Source organism: Lampris incognitus, chromosome 2 (genome assembly GCF_029633865.1).
Source record: "Lampris incognitus isolate fLamInc1 chromosome 2, fLamInc1.hap2, whole genome shotgun sequence".
In the NCBI taxonomy this organism is placed as follows: Eukaryota; Metazoa; Chordata; class Actinopteri; order Lampriformes; family Lampridae; genus Lampris; species Lampris incognitus.
The window spans coordinates 97,304,072-97,319,833 of NC_079212.1; the positions used below are offsets into that span (position 1 = coordinate 97,304,072).

At 46.0% G+C, this 15,762-nt stretch overlaps 1 protein-coding gene across 1 annotated transcript in view; it reads right to left on the minus strand.

The window, feature by feature from the left end:
- Nucleotides 1-15,762, minus strand: part of cacna2d2a (calcium channel, voltage-dependent, alpha 2/delta subunit 2a) — a 238,121-nt gene that overhangs the window by 32,320 nt on the left and 190,039 nt on the right. The window contains exons 9-12 of the mRNA XM_056272768.1: nt 8,519-8,569; nt 7,970-8,069; nt 5,695-5,856; nt 1,924-2,034 (exon numbers count right to left, since the gene is read on the minus strand). Coding sequence (XP_056128743.1) covers nt 1,924-2,034; nt 5,695-5,856; nt 7,970-8,069; nt 8,519-8,569 — 424 coding nt within the window. The remainder of the gene's footprint in view (nt 1-1,923; nt 2,035-5,694; nt 5,857-7,969; nt 8,070-8,518; nt 8,570-15,762) is intronic.

The following is a 15,762-nucleotide window of genomic DNA, read 5'->3' on the forward strand; positions in this document are numbered from 1 at the left end:
GGTGGTCGTGGCGAGGGAGTGGGCGGAGCTGCTGGTGCTGGCTGGGGATCCCGGAGGGGTCGAGGTGACTGGTGGGTACCCCGGGGAGGGGTGAGGGACTGGCGCTGAGCTCGAGCGCATTCGTCTCGCCTTGCCTGGAGGCGTTGGTCCATCTTCAGAGCCAGGCCGATTAACTCATTGCAGGTCGCCGGCCAGTCTCTAAAAAGTCCATCCTTGACCTCCTCGCTTAAGCCCCGCCTGTATGCACTCAGCAGGGCCTCGTCATTCCAACGGCATTCTGTGGCCAGGACTCGGAAATCGACGGTGTATTCGGCCACCGAATGAGAGCCCTGTTTGATGGTGTGGAGACAGGCGGTGGCGTCACAGCCACCAATGAGGTGATCGAACACACTCTTGAATTCCCTGAAAAAGGCTGCATAATCAGAAGATAGGGCAGGTTTCTGGTCTAGGGCAGCCGGGACCCATCTGAGAGCCTACAATACCTGGTGGACTTGGAAGGATACAGCCCTGAGGAGTAGTCCTGGGTCCTAGCAAATGGCATCCTTGACCCTTCACTCATTGTGGAATTCCACCTTACCCTCTCAGATTGTCTGACTCCTCGGCCTCGTGGTCGCTTACTCAAGAGGGTGTCCAGGGTGTCGGGTGCCCCCCATGGAGGGGGGATACTGTCAAACTTGCCTCCAGCCAACTCCCTGTTCAGCCACACCCATGCTCCGATTAACCTGAGTTGTAACCACACCTGCAGCATATTCACCTTGTGGATTTAAGGACTGCAGTTAAGACACCTCTTAGTGAGATATTGAGTTCGCTCTATTGAACGGTTTCGTTGGGGTTTATTCTTGTTACACTGTTCCTGTTTTTTTTTTTACTTTTTGCCTGGCTTTTTTGACCCTGCTCTTTGTCTTTTGATTTGGATTGTTTGTAAGTATTCCTGTTTTCTTGTGTTTTTTGACAATCCCTGAGAATTCTGATTTGGATTTGCTTGGACTGCTTTACTAAAGTACAAGAACTCTGCACTTGGATCTTCTGACTCATTCGTTACACACTGAAGGAACTAAATACCTCACAAATCTCCTTCTGGACGTCAGTAATGACTTTGCTGTTAGGTGACAATAATGGACAAATCCCAAATATCCAGCTAATACACTAATACAAGCATAAGGTTTGTTCCCCTTTCAGCTCAAATGCCTGTCTAACGCACAAAAGCAGAGTTAGTGAGATGTCAAATTGCAGATTATTTCCAAACGACAGCGCCCGCCATGATGGAGCTGAATAGTGAATGTGTAATGTTTGGGGGGGGGGAATTATCGGTAAGGGTAGAACATCGGAAAAGGACCCCATAAACAGGAAAGATGTGACAGAAAGAAGGGGGACAAAGAAACGACCTGAGTATGTGTTGGCTGTAATTTCATGGGCTCTGATGATAAAGTGGCTAATTAGTCAGCTGGTCAAAGCTGTTAACACCAGAAGCAAGAAAAGAATAGAGAGAACAAGAAAGAAGAGAGAGAGAGAGAGCGATGGAAAGAAAAAGAGAGAGGAGACAGTGAAATAGACCGAGCGGGGGGGGGGCTATATATAAAGCAGGAGAGAGGTGGGTGGTTCACAGGGAGAGAAAGCCGGAATGAAACAGCCCAAATGAAAAGGAAGGAAGAGATAAAAGCCTGACTAGAAAAATAGTACTTAGATGTTATGCACACACACTGGGCAGCTAGCATGTCTAGCAGTCAGACCCAAACATTGCCTTTGTCAGTGGCTTTAACAACGACAATGACACATTGTCAGCAGAACGCGGCGAGAGACCGAGAGAGAACGGAGCGAAGGGAAAAAGGGGTGGCCGGTATATCCGTTTGTGGACATGCATGGTCTCTTGGGTTGGCAGAGTAAATAGATGAATAGATAATTGCCTTATGGGGACAGACTCACCGTCTTGTTGGGCCAGTTGTACTTCTCAAAGATGTCCTGCGCACGATCCTCCCCACCATCTGTAAACATCATTATCATCTTATTGCAGTTGGCCCTCGGGGCACTGCTCTCCTGTGGAACATGAAGAAACAAGGAGGAGGGAGAGGAGAGCGAGAGGAAGGTTTGCTTTGTAGGGCAAATGTGAAAAAATTAGAAAGGGGGAAGGTATTTACCTGCCCCGTTCTTGTGGAATAACCTGCCTGAAATCAGAGTCTGTTGAGTCCTTTGAATCCAAACTTTTGCCTTAACCTACAATTAGTTGCCATTAAATTGAGTACTTCATGACCTGTATTTCATGGCGGGTCGGTTTCTGTCTCAATTTACCCAGCACTGTTCTGCCGACGAGATTATAGCGTATAGATTATTGACTATCGCAAACAGTTCTCTTCTCTCACATGTCTTTTCTCCCTCTCTGAATGATGTCTTCTCCTGTCTCTTCTCTTGTGTATGTGAATGGTGTGATGTGAGTCTCCCCTGTGTGCATGTGTAGTCTGTCCTCCTGTCAGGTCTACATGGTGATGCTGGTCGCGTGGCTTAGGTCCTGGACTGTTCCGGCGGCATCCGGACACCGCTTGACATCCTGCTCATCATATTCTTCATATATTTTATAATTCTATTATAATTCTGTTATCCTTTTTCAATGTTTTATTGTGTAAATTGTGTAAACACAACATCCGTTGCACGTCTGTCCGTCTTAGGAGAGAGATCCCTCCTCTGTTGCTCTCTCCAGAGGTTTCTTCCTATTTTTTCTCCTTGTTAAAGGTTTTTTGGGGTTTTTTTTAGGCAGTTGTCCCTTATCCAAAGCGAGGGTCTACGGACAGGGCGTTGTTTTGCTGTAAAGCCCACTGAGGCAAATTTGTAATTTGTGATCTCGGGCTACACAAATAAAATTGACTTGACTGGACCCCAGGGAAATCACTTAGAAGAGTAACACACTCCCTCTGTGTATACAACCGAGTATCAATGTCGGCGCTGACAATGCTCATGCTCATGTGTGCAACCACATGTGTACATATATGTGTACAAATAGATTTAAAGTTTGTTTAGTGTCATCTGATACTGAAGGTCTACATGAACAATTATAGCTGGGTTTTATTTATTTATTTATTTATTATAGTATTATTCATAGTATTACAGTAGATGTAAGATTATATTTGGGTTTTATTTATTATAGTATTATTCATAGCATTACGGTAGATGTAAGATTATAGCTGGGTTTTAGTGGGACGGTGGTTGGGTATAGGGACCTGTATGATTTCATGTTTGGAATTGAGGAAATTCTGTTCGCTTTATAGATACCCTCAAATTCACAGACTTTGCCATGTTAACGCTATATATATATATATATATATATATATATATATATATATATATATATATATATATATATATATATATATATCAAGCATTGAATAGATCAGTATTTGTCTACAAATTTGTACAGCATCCCACTGGCTTTTTTTCTTGATTGTTTTAACCTAAAACTCACTGTAAGGCTCTATTTCAGGTAGATATGTGGGGCAACACTACAGAGACGAATTCAAACTGACAACACTAACAAACTGTCATTGTGCGCGAGCTGTATTTTAAAATCCCTCTGAACATCCGGTTTACTTGCTGTATTCACAGTCGAGCAGCGAAAAACTGTCCGTCAACAATGTCAAGTGACTATTTCTGTAGTGTGCCAAAGGAGGAGAAACAAAGGTACGTAGAAAAACTAACAATAGGTTCTGTGATTTTGCCGGACCCAGTCAATGTTTCTGTAAGATCAACAATTTTTAGTCAGAGGTTTACAGAAATTCCTGACACGATGCAGCTACATGTTTTTGAGTACTCGGTGGAGGCAGCGTGTGTTTACACACGCAAAGCGTTCGGTGCCTATCGGAGCCTGGATGATAATTATTTCCACTCTGGGAAAGTGTCAAACCTTGGTCAACCACATAAAAGAAAGTGTGTGTTGTTCATGGTGAGACCGGGGCTAGCCACGCAGTGTCCAACCAGTATCGCACCTGGATTATCGCCAGCAAGACGGGAGAGATCAAGAGCAGACATATGGCCGGGTTAGTAAGCTGCAGATATCTTACTGACTAGCAAGCTCACTTTAGACACGCCATTTGGTCCTGTCTTCCTTGCACATCCCACAAGGCAACAACATGAGCCATATTTTTTGGGGGGAGGGGAGGGGGAGGGGGATCCTCCCCCCCCTTTTCTCCCCAATTGTACCCGGCCAATTGCCCCGTCCTGGTCGCTGCTCAACCCCCTTTGCCGATCCGGGGAGGGCTGCAGACTACCACATGCCTCCTGCGATACATGTGGAGTCGCCAGCCACTTCTTTTCACCTGACAGAGAGGAGTTTCGCCAGGGGGATGTAGCACGTGGGAGTATCACGCTATTCCCCCCCAGTTCTGCCCCTCCGCAGAGGCATCCCGACTGACCGGAGGAGGTGCTAGCGCAGCGACCAGGACACATCCGGCTTTCCACCCGCAGACACAGCCAATTCTGTCTGTAGGGATGCTAGACCAAGCCGGAGGTAACGCGGGGATTCGAACCGGCGATCCCTGTGTTGGTAAGCAACAGAATAGACCACTACACTACCCGGACGCCCCATGATCCATATCTTTGTCAGTTCATAATATATAGGTTTTTTTTTTTTTACACTGTCATAGATAATAACAGCTGAGAAAATGGAAATGCTTTAGGGTTGCATCTGTTGCCTAGTAACACATAAACATTTCAGTCAAACAATCTATATGTAAAGAGAGCGAGAGAGAGAGAGATTTGCCTTTCTTTTTGGTAAGGATAGACAACCATATGTTACCACATACCACTTTCTTCTAGCATTAGACAGGATGAATTATAACCATAGGTTTAAGTGGGGTTTTTCCATATTTCCGTAATACATGTGAAAAGCCAAGGCACTGGCTCCCAGCATTTCGATTCAACATGGGGTCAGTTGCTTGGCATCTCCCTTCTCCTCCAACCAACACAGCCCTCAACCTCACCCCCGCCCCTCCAACTCCCACCATCACCCCCCCCCCACACACACACACACACGACTCTGCCTGCCTGCACGGCAGCTGCCATTGATATGCAGGCCAGCAGCTTGTCACTCTGACAAGATTCTAATAAAGATAAATAATATTGCTACAATTACACATTTTTATTGTGCTTCTGCCACCAATCATGGGAGTGAGTCTGCTACAGACGATTAAAAGGGGCCATTCTATTCCTCATTCTGCTGAGGGTGGGCGCAGTCAGCGCTTGGCCCCGTGCCTCCGAGCTCACTAGCTGAATATAAAGTGTCTGTGGCTGATCTCCTCCGGTGTGCTCATCAATCATCCCATCAAAGTCCATTAGGGTGGCGGCCTCCTAAAATACACAGCAGCATACGGAGCTGAGGCAGCACCTGTGTTGAGCACACATGGGACGCCTGCTGCCTGACAGGCCTCGCCGCCGTGCTGTCTGCCTCCATACGCTATCGTCCCCTTCGCTGCAACACCGGCTATAATTGGACAGTTACTTGAAAACGTGAGCCCTGCAGCTCTCGGACCTGGATCACTCAGCGTCGATAGTAAGTAATAGATAGTAACTCTCACACTACATATGTTGCTGAATTTCATAGGAGAGTGTCCTCTTTAAACAAAGAGTAGCCTAAAGCTAATTTCTTGGTTGTGGACAAACTAGCACCCTTAGACGTCCCCACAGTTAAAACAAAAAACTGCTGGATCTTACGTTGAGAAGCTGCTCAAAGGCAAATGTAAAACCCGACTTGTAGTCGGTTGTCCCTTTGGCCTGCATGTGCACGACAGCTTCCTTGAAGATCTTCTTGTTGCGGACGTTGGCTTGGACCAAGGTCTTGAAGCAGGGGACAACGGCATCCGCCTTCTCACTAAACTGGTGGGGGAACAATGAAAAGAAGAAAAAGACACACAGTTATACCCTCTCCGACCTCAAACATTGTCAAGTTTGCCCCCCCCCCATTTTTCTCCCCTATTATGCTTGGCCAATTACCCCACTCTTCCAAGCCGTCCCAGTCGCTGCTCCACCCCCTCTGCCGATCCAGGGAGGGCTGCAGACTACCACGTGTCTCCTCCGAAACATGTGGAGTCACCAGCCGCTTCTTCTCACCTGACAGTGAGCAGTTTCACCAGGGGGACGTAGCGTGTGGGAGGATCACGCTATTCCCCCCAGTTCCCCCTCCCCCCCAAACAGGCACCCCGACTGACCAGAGGAGGCACTAGTGCAGCAATCTGGACACAAACCCACATCCGGCTGCCCACCCGCAGACACGGCCAATTGTGTTTGTAGGGACGCCCGACCAAGCCGGAGGTAACACTGGGATTCGAACCAGCGATCCCCGTGTTGGCATGCAATGGAATAGACCGCCACACCACCCGGACACCCAACATTGTAGAGTTTTAAAGAACAAAGTGCATGTCAAACTTCAGAAATTCAAAGTTTCTGTTTTTCAGTTATGTCTGCGTTTTTCAGCGTGTTCCTATCCAAATCCATGTCTCCTTCCCTCTCTGGATGTGTGTGTGTGTGCGTGTGTGTGTGTGTGTGTTGCAATGCGGCAGGATGGGGATGTGGACATGTGCAGATGCGAGCTGCCCTGTGCCTCCACAGCTGCCAGTAAACACTGGTAATTACAACATTCCACACAAAGAACAGGTGCACCTGAAATGCCAAGGCAAGCCACGCAACGGAAACCCAGCCAAGGTAATATCATCTGTCTCATCCACCAAATTAGCCTAAAACAGTGTGTGCTCAAGTGTGCTTGTGTGTGTCTCCACAGATGTGTACGTGGTCAGCAGCACAGCGCGTATTCATGTCTGTGCATCTTATTGGACTTGCACGCAGTGCCGGTCTGTGGAAAAAAGATTATTAGCGCTTTAGTGTAATGGCAGGTTTCAGACACATGGTGTTTCTTCCTGAAGGTCAACTTGAAAATCAGTTGACATTTTAAGGACAGGATGATGTAAAACATTATGCGCGGGAAAGGTTGACATTTCTCATTGGCTTGTGTCATCGCATATTCAGGGTGGCAAATGAACAAAATTTAAACAAATCAAAGTAGTGAAAGTCAGTTTAATGTGTCACTGGGTTGTTTTGTAACGTCACATTGTGTCTCAAAAAGTCACGACGCAGTTGTGGAAGATCGAAAATGAATGTGAGGTGCCATCTACGAGTACATCCACATCTTCCTTAATACACTGATACCAAATTCTCTGTGCAGTAAATCCCACATTAATTGAGTTATTTATCTGAGGGCACTGGAAGGTTGCTAGTAGTGGGTCTCTGAATTGTCGTTGTACTTAACAAACACCAGCCAGTGTATTTGATTTTTACCATTTCTGATTTCCATCACATGGGGACGAATTGTGAAAACAGAAGGTCACCTTAAAGGTAACCGGATCTGACCGGACCCGGGACAAACGGTATCTGCAAATATTTCACGGCATGCTTTTTTTCCCTTTTTTTTTTGTAAGCCGTGACTTTCTTTATAAGGGTGGGGGAAATCAGCTGAGTTCCCACACAGATTACTACGCTCATTTCTTACTCTTAGAGCTGGGATTTAGAGACATACACTGACTAAGAGCAATGGCTTATGGAGGATTACTGAAGGAAGACTCCAAACAGAGCTACCACACAACTGTGTTAGCATTCATGTGTTTGTGTGTCTGTGTGTATCTGCCTTTTTGCATATTTGTGTGTGTTTGTGTGTGTGGTTGAATCTGTCTTGCGCGACAGCATAATGCAATTGTCTCCAAATCAATGATCCTAACAGAATGCTTGGTAATCAGCAGAAAAGAAAAACTGGCACAATTCCACATGGACAACAGGGGTGTAAGAAGTGCATATAAATCAGATGGGGAGGGGGGGGATACAATGTTGTCATTGCAAGTTTGTTGCTTTGGAGCGTTGTGGATCATGGTTATTGCTGTTGCTGTTAAGCGTTTCGCCAATCGGAGTCATTGTAAAACATGATCAGCGAGCTATAACATACCTTCGCCACGTTTACGTAGTCATCATCTGACAGGGTGTCCAGCATCTCCATTACTGAGGTTTTCATCAGCTTCAGGGTGAGTCCGCTGACACTCCCGCTCCTGCCGGGTGAATCGACAACCGTCCGCCGTGAACAAAGCCCCAAGAATCACAGTTACTGAATAACAGCCTCAGGGAAATGGCTTCAGATGCGACCCGGAAAATGTTCTGGTGTGCTTTGTATGTATTATTGAGAGTACTTGTTTAGAGATAGGTTGGGCCACTGTAAAAATTAACCATTTTATTCTATGGCCCATTTGCAGCATATTTGGTCATGCGGTCAGAATCACATCTACACGTTGTGGACAGTCAATGTAATGGCAAGAGGACTGCAAATAGCAAGATGATGGCAATGAAAACCAGGACTGTGCTTCGGTTGAATTTTCCTTAAACCAACAGGTGGCACTAGTGGCCTTTGATGGAAAGACGCTCTAGCCGGCAAGAGTGAAGGGAAGATGGAGAATGGGGAAGACAGAGAGTGCAAGGCATGACTGGGGAGTGAAATACTCACACATCCACAATGATGACCATGTCCTTTGGAGACGATGCTCCTTGGATGTACCTGTAGAGAAGTACAAAGGGAATGAGTTGTAATTTGTCCCCATAATCTTTGTCGAGAAGAATTGCACTAACTATGGTGCCAAAGTTACAATGAGCTCAGCCGTGATAATGTGGAGCTAGCAAGGCTGAGCCCAGTTAAGCTACAAAATACAGAAATGGCTTAAGAGCTTAGAAGATTTAATAAGTTATGCTGTGTATTCCTGACTAGCTATAGAAAAACGGAGACAGACTTCAGCAGAAAGTCTCCTATTTGCAGAATAATAAAGCCTACTCTCAATAATTGTTAGACCAGGTAATTGGTATCTGATAATCTAAGCGATAGAGTACTGTTTGCAATGCACCTACACGACTTTGTAAAAGCTCTGGTGGTTGAATGGGCCAGTAAAATAAAATAAGTGAGGCTCTGGTCCTTTCAAAGACCTGGTTGGGCATTGAAACCATTATTCACTCTGCTGGTTTTTTAGTCACAGGAAGACACAAATTTCCTACAACAATTAGAGGAGTCATACCCTAAATAGGTCTGCTATAAATTGTTGCGGTGCAGGTCAACGGCATAGACGGCACACTGAATTCAGGGAGGCAAAACAACTTACGTCCTGAAACTGGTGCAAACCACTGTCTGTCCACACGTGATAGAGGACAACGTATAGAGGGGGAAACAAAACGCCACCTGTTCTGTTCCAGCAAATATTAAATTAACGTTTATGCTGATACCAACGAAGCTGAGAGTGATGGACATTCTTGAACCTTCTAAGGTGCATGACAGGAAGGGAGGCGAGGTTCAAATGTGAGCGCTTGACAACGAGCAGGCAAGCGGTTAGCAGCGGCACTCTGCAGAGGCAGAGAAAATTCAGGGGTCTCTTTCTGCTGATTATCAACCACTCCGTTGAGTGTGGAGAGAAGCCAGTTGCCTGTGGGCCACACGGCTTTTTTTTTCTTCTTATGATCGGCCAACCCAATATGGAGGTAGAGGAACTGAGCCCCAGCAGGCCAGTACTCCCACAAGTCTCAATGCTTCCACTCATTGGCAGGCACCACTCCAACCTGCAGAACAGCCCCTGACCCATGCTGCAGTCGTGTCAAACAACACGCCACCTTGGATGGTCAAATCCCTGTTTCAAACACAACCTGGCCACCACTCTTTTTGAGGCTGCCTGCAAACCCCAGGTGGAATGCAGACCCACCATAAGCACCGCCTTGCAAAAAGGTCGATTAACAGAGCATGCCCAGAGTGAGCACAGGCAAAATGAATGTGTGGTGGAGAGGGGGAGGTAGAATCCAATTATTTTCAATAATAAAGAATGCCACATCAAAGGTAGAACTTCCACAGTTCTCCACAACTGTGTGGCATATGAAATCACGTTTGGAGCCATGAAGCAACCATATTGGCACGACTTTTTTTTTTTATCAATTTAATTACTGAAATCTTAATTTGAGTAAGCCAGAGTGAGGGGAGGAGAGAGCCGAGACTCCACATAGTGATAGCTTCATTCTGTTGAGTCGAGGGTTGTAAAAGCGATCATTGATGCAGGACAGAAACCCTGTCAGCATGTGACCCACGTCTCCAGTCCCTCAGGCCCATGGACAGAAAGACCCTGTCTGAAGATTGGGTCATTTGTTGAAGGCCTTAAGACCCACTGGAGGATTTCATTAACTTCTCCTGATGGTCTATTTCTCATAGTTGAGAATAGTGCTTTAATAGGGCTCCAAGTTATTTTAATGGAAGTAAACGTTAGTAATATTTGCAATGCAGACCTCTATTATTGAGTCAAGGGGGTCATCTTCATCTACCCTGTGTTCTGATGATACGAGTTATGAGGCTAAGTTAGCCTCCACCCTCTGAATATCTGCCAGGAAAATGTGACCTTCAGAGAGACCATTTCTTTCCAACTCCAGAAGAAGCAGCACTGATCAACAGTAATGGGGTTTAAGAAAAATGAGAGAGGAGTGATGGAGGGGAGAAGGGTAACACATGAGCTATGGTGGCATCACCAAACACTGAAGCTTAGCATGCTGCTATGCCTGATCTTCCCTCTGACTGTCTTGGAGCATCAGTGTCACTCTATTTCACTCCGTTTCCTGCCGCTAACAGCAGAATTGTATTCCTTGCTGGCTCTGAGCAGGGAAGACCACAACTTCCAGTGTGGGATGGCATGGAGAATTTTCAATCTCCGGGCTGACATACATTCCCATGGATGTGACAGACAGAGGAAATCGTGGATTGAGGCTAATATCATTGTATAATCCCCAACATTTTGACTCATGGATCCAGATGTGTTATTTCTGCATGGATTCCAGTCAGTAATTATCTCTCTGCTTCTGCCCACTGATGCCATTCTTTCCCTGTCATTACCCAGTCTCCTGCGTGCCAAGGCCAGGTGACGAGCAGATGGGCCTGGCTGGTGCTGAACTGAGCCCAGACGCCCGTTCCTTCCCACCCTGACACCACCATCAGCCATCAGCCGGCTGACACCACACGTCAACCGCCGGCCGCAGCGCCCGGCCCCTCCCCCAGCCAGTCCCATCATCAGAACTGGACCACGGCCAGGCGGCAACACAGTGGGTTTTTCCTTCACGCGTGGCTTTGGTAGGGACTACACTACAAAGCAAACGCGAAATCACTCAGCACAACAGATTACACAAGGTAAATTATCGTTGACGAACTCCACAAGTTGAGTTGAGCCGGTTGTTCGAGCTCTTCTGAGTAATTGTACTGAATGAAGAATTTGGATGAGGACAAAAAGGGTATTAAATCTTTACAAAAGTTTGCTTCATGGTCTGCATCTTGGCAGTAGAAAAGCACCGAAACAAAGTGTTGAGGTTTCCGATCAATTACTGCTGGTTGTTCCTTTTATGGCCAGCGCTTATTTCTACTTCAGATTTATTTCACCTCAAAAAAAAACCACAAATCAAGTTGAACATAACATCACAATATCAGTAAAGCAGTGCTATTATGTATTCCCAAAGTAAAAAATAAGCCAAAAAGGCATGACATAGTATATCAAGTATATATAATTTATAAAACTAGTCCATACTCCCACAACTTAGAGATTAATTTGTGCTCGCAATAACGTGGTCCATACGTCGAGGTAATGGAGGATATATGTCGCTAAATGTGAGAAGATTAAAAGCATTCAAATTTACAGCCCCTCCCCACCAAATGACATCCTCGCACTGTCACTCTACAAGACACACATTATACAAGCAGCCAACACAATGACACGTTGTGTGTTGCCATGATTACATTCCTGTCCTCCTGCAGCAGGCTGGCAAAGGAGTCTCATTGGAATTCATGAAATAGTTTTATCATGGCACAGTGCTGTGGAATCAATACATTAACTGTGCCGGGGGGCACAAGTCGCTCAGGAAATTGTGTTTATACGCCCCTGACCCATTTCCCCCATTTCACATCGAGTCCTGCATTACATGTGAATCAGAGAAATTATCGCCTATATACATTTACAACAAGATATATGGCCACAGATACAGAAATGTACATCAAGCAGTTCAGGCACATGTGTTATAATGATAGTAGTACTTCTCACTATCATAATAACACACATGTGCCTGAGCTGCTTAACGTACATTTCCATATCTTCATATATCTATATCTTTATATATATATATATATATATAGCTCCATCCATCCATCCATCCATCCATCTATTATCCAAAATGCTTATCCTGCTCTCAGGGTCACGGGGATGCTGGAGCCTATCCCAGCAGTCAGTGGGCAGCAGGTGGGGAGACACCCTGCACAGGCCGCCAGGCCATCACAGCTCAATAAACTAATTCAATAAACTAATAATAATAATAATAATAATAATCCATATATATGTGTGTGTGTGTGTATATATATATACATATATATATATATATATATATATGTGTGTGTGTGTGTGTGTGTGTGTGTGTGTGTGTGTGTTACTACCAACTCTATTTTCATAAGCTCTGCTCTGTAAATGGGATTGTATTGACCACACTATTCAGTGTATATACTGGAAAGATGCGTCTACCTGTACGTGTGGCTGCATGTCATTCATGTATTTCTGTTAGCATGTACTGATATGTGCACAGGTTGAAGAAGACTCGATGTCCACTGCAATGTGAACCTTCTGTGTGTTAAGAGACAGGGAAGCTGCTAGTGTGTGTGTGTGTGTGTGTGTGTGTGTGTGTGTGTGTGTGTGTGTGTGTGTGTGTGTGTGTGTGTGTGTGTGTGTGTGTGTGTGTGTGTGTGTGTGTGTGTGTGTAGACTGGTGTTATGCTGATGGGCTTATTATTTTATGGACTGCTGCTTTCTTAGTGCTCTTATGGATGTGGCAGCTGAATAAAGATTGAATTAAGATAAAGATAAAAAAGGAAAAATGGGAGGATGGGCCGAGAGAGCCTGCAGGAGAAAAAGATGTTGTCTGGCTTTTATTTATTCCACTTTCTGTTGATTATTAGGCTGGTACCAAGATTATTCCTATTTCCATTTTATGGATTATGGCTAACATCTACAGTGGTGACGGAGGAATGGGCAAAATGTGGATGCAAATATTCGGGAATGTTTTGAAACGTCTCCGTCTGCAAGAAATATTGTACTTCAAAAACATATTTACATAGATGTGTGACTTTCACACAATATGAAATTACAGGAAAAAAAAATAGTGCATGTGTTTACTGACAGATATAAAATGAAATTATTGCCCTGTTGTTTTGCATTCACTGTCAGGGACAGACGGTCTGCCGTGTCGATCCTCCACCCGAGGTCATTGCGTCCAGAAATTTAAAAAAAGGAAGACTTTGAATGTGACTCTTGTCCTTCCAGTTAAACTTCTATACCCTTCACCTTCAGTGCTGCCACTAATACAGCGACCAATCTTTTGGTTTGCGCTGTAGTGAGAAGTGGGGTGCAGTGAATAGGGGAGGGGGCGGGCTATAATCAGGGGGGGGGGTGCAGTGCAGATATATTCAGACCGGGTTTGCACTTTGGGGAGCTTCAGCTTCAAGGATTGACCAGCAGCCATAATATTTACTGAGAAGGCAGATTGACTTTTGGGAGAAATCAATATGTGATATAGACTGCATGCTGTAGTGAACCTGGGAGGTAATGGGATCTTTGCAACGCTTGGCTAACAGGACTCCATGCCTGTCTCTCTTTATTTCTCTCTCGCCCTTTCCCTTTCCCCTCTCTCTCTCTCTCTTTGCTTCACTTCTCTCTGCTCCCCCCGCCTCCCTTACTTTGGTAACGTGAACGGACATTATAATGGACAAACGTTAATAATTAATGTCAGAGCAATTGGAGACAATTAAGTGTGTTGACTGGACCATTAATTTTCCTGCGGCTGTTAGCGGGGAGCAGACGGGGAGAGAAAGTCCATCTGTGGAGGCAGGCGGCCATAATCTCCATCCCTTCGTTTCCCGAGAAGAGAGCCAGGGCAGGCCCAGCCGGGTCAGCCGCACTGCCATGCATCTACACCTGAGAAGCAAGACATCTATCAGGCAACAAACAAGCGGTTTAATTTGGCTCGCTCCTCCCCTCAGTATTCTGCGCAGTAAAATTCCATATCAGAGTCAGTTTCAAGTAGCACGAGGGAAGCAAATTCCACCGACCGCCTCCATGCATTCTGGTGTACATGCTGGTATTCGTGAGGGTATTCTGCGAAGTCGCCTTACACGATACGACTTATCTGTGAGTCCGTGAGGGGAGGAGTGCTGACACGTGAGTGGGTGGCTGTGCGAGACGTGGTACGTGCGTGCATCCGTGTCTGAAACCCTATGCACACGTATACACTGCCATGTGAGTATATGTGACTCGGATTTGATGCTGACTGTTTCCCCTCCATCATTGCTTTGGACAGCTGTTTGCTATCCGTCTGCTGTCACCCCAACACGCCCCCCCCCCCCACACACACACACGATTGGCTCGCCTAACCCAATGGACTGTTTAGTGTGTGTGATTGGCTGACCCTTACAGAGAGCAGCAGTCATGGAGACAGCATGTTAGACTGTAATCACATAAGCTTGACCTTACACATCATGGCACTCTCTGCCACGGCCCCGCCACTCAATGCGCCCGGGCACACGTTGCTAAGCAACACGCCATGGGAACAGAGCCCGCCGGGAGGGGAGGGGTGGCAGAAATGACAGTGACAGCCATAGAGGACCGAGAAAAGGGTGACAACGTAGTCCTCTACATACATACAAACACACACACACACACACACACACACACACACACACACACACACACACACACACACACACACAAAAAAACCAAAATACACTTCTTCCTCTTCCAACCCCCCTGTCACACACCCACTGTCTGCATAACTGCCCTCCTTTTTTCCTTGCCCTGTTTCTCGCTGTCTGCAGAAAGAGTCACCCCCTGACAAAACATGTATAAGAGAATTAAATTACTGATGTTCTTCAGTTGCTGTGACGGGTTGTGCTGAAGGAAACAAAGACAGGAGCCTCGTTTTGACATCTACACTACACAGCACCCTACAACTATCTAGCTACCTAGTAGCTATCTACCCATCTGTCTGTCCATCTATTTATCTGTTTATTGGGAAGGGGCAGGCTGTGTTCAGCTGGGGGTGTTTAGAATTCTCTGACTTTACGTAATATGCTACCTCTCCTGACAGTGGCGCACGAGGGACACTTTTCCACTAAGTGCTAGCGTAATTGAATTGTAAGGGGACACCTTGTTAGTCTGATGCTTGGGAATACACTGAGGTGTTGAGCTTGCTTACTGCTACTCCCATACACCTCAACCTCCAGTTAACCCCGAAGCTGAATGGATTTACCTCCTCACCAGAAAACCTATTTTATGTAACAAACCGCTTATCTTATGAGGGAATTTTCACTCTGACTTGCAGTGTTTTTCATACAAGGATGTCAAGACTGCATATCAAAGCGGTCCAAACCCAACTTTGTCAGAATGCAAAGCGGCTCTTGCTCGTGTGAGGAAATCAGCGTATTTTTGTCTCATCTTATTTCTTTCACCTGACAGCCTGGCCTGACCTGAAACAGCCACTCGGGTTACGCAGAGACGCAGATAGAGACTGGCCGGCGGCCAGCTCCAATCAACACTGCTGTCACGATAACGTCCAGTGTACTCCAGTGTGTAAGCAGGCAGCGGGCAGACCTTCCAAAGCTGATGTGACAGTGGCAGGTAGAGCGGACACGGAAAGGAGGACAGCAAGGAGA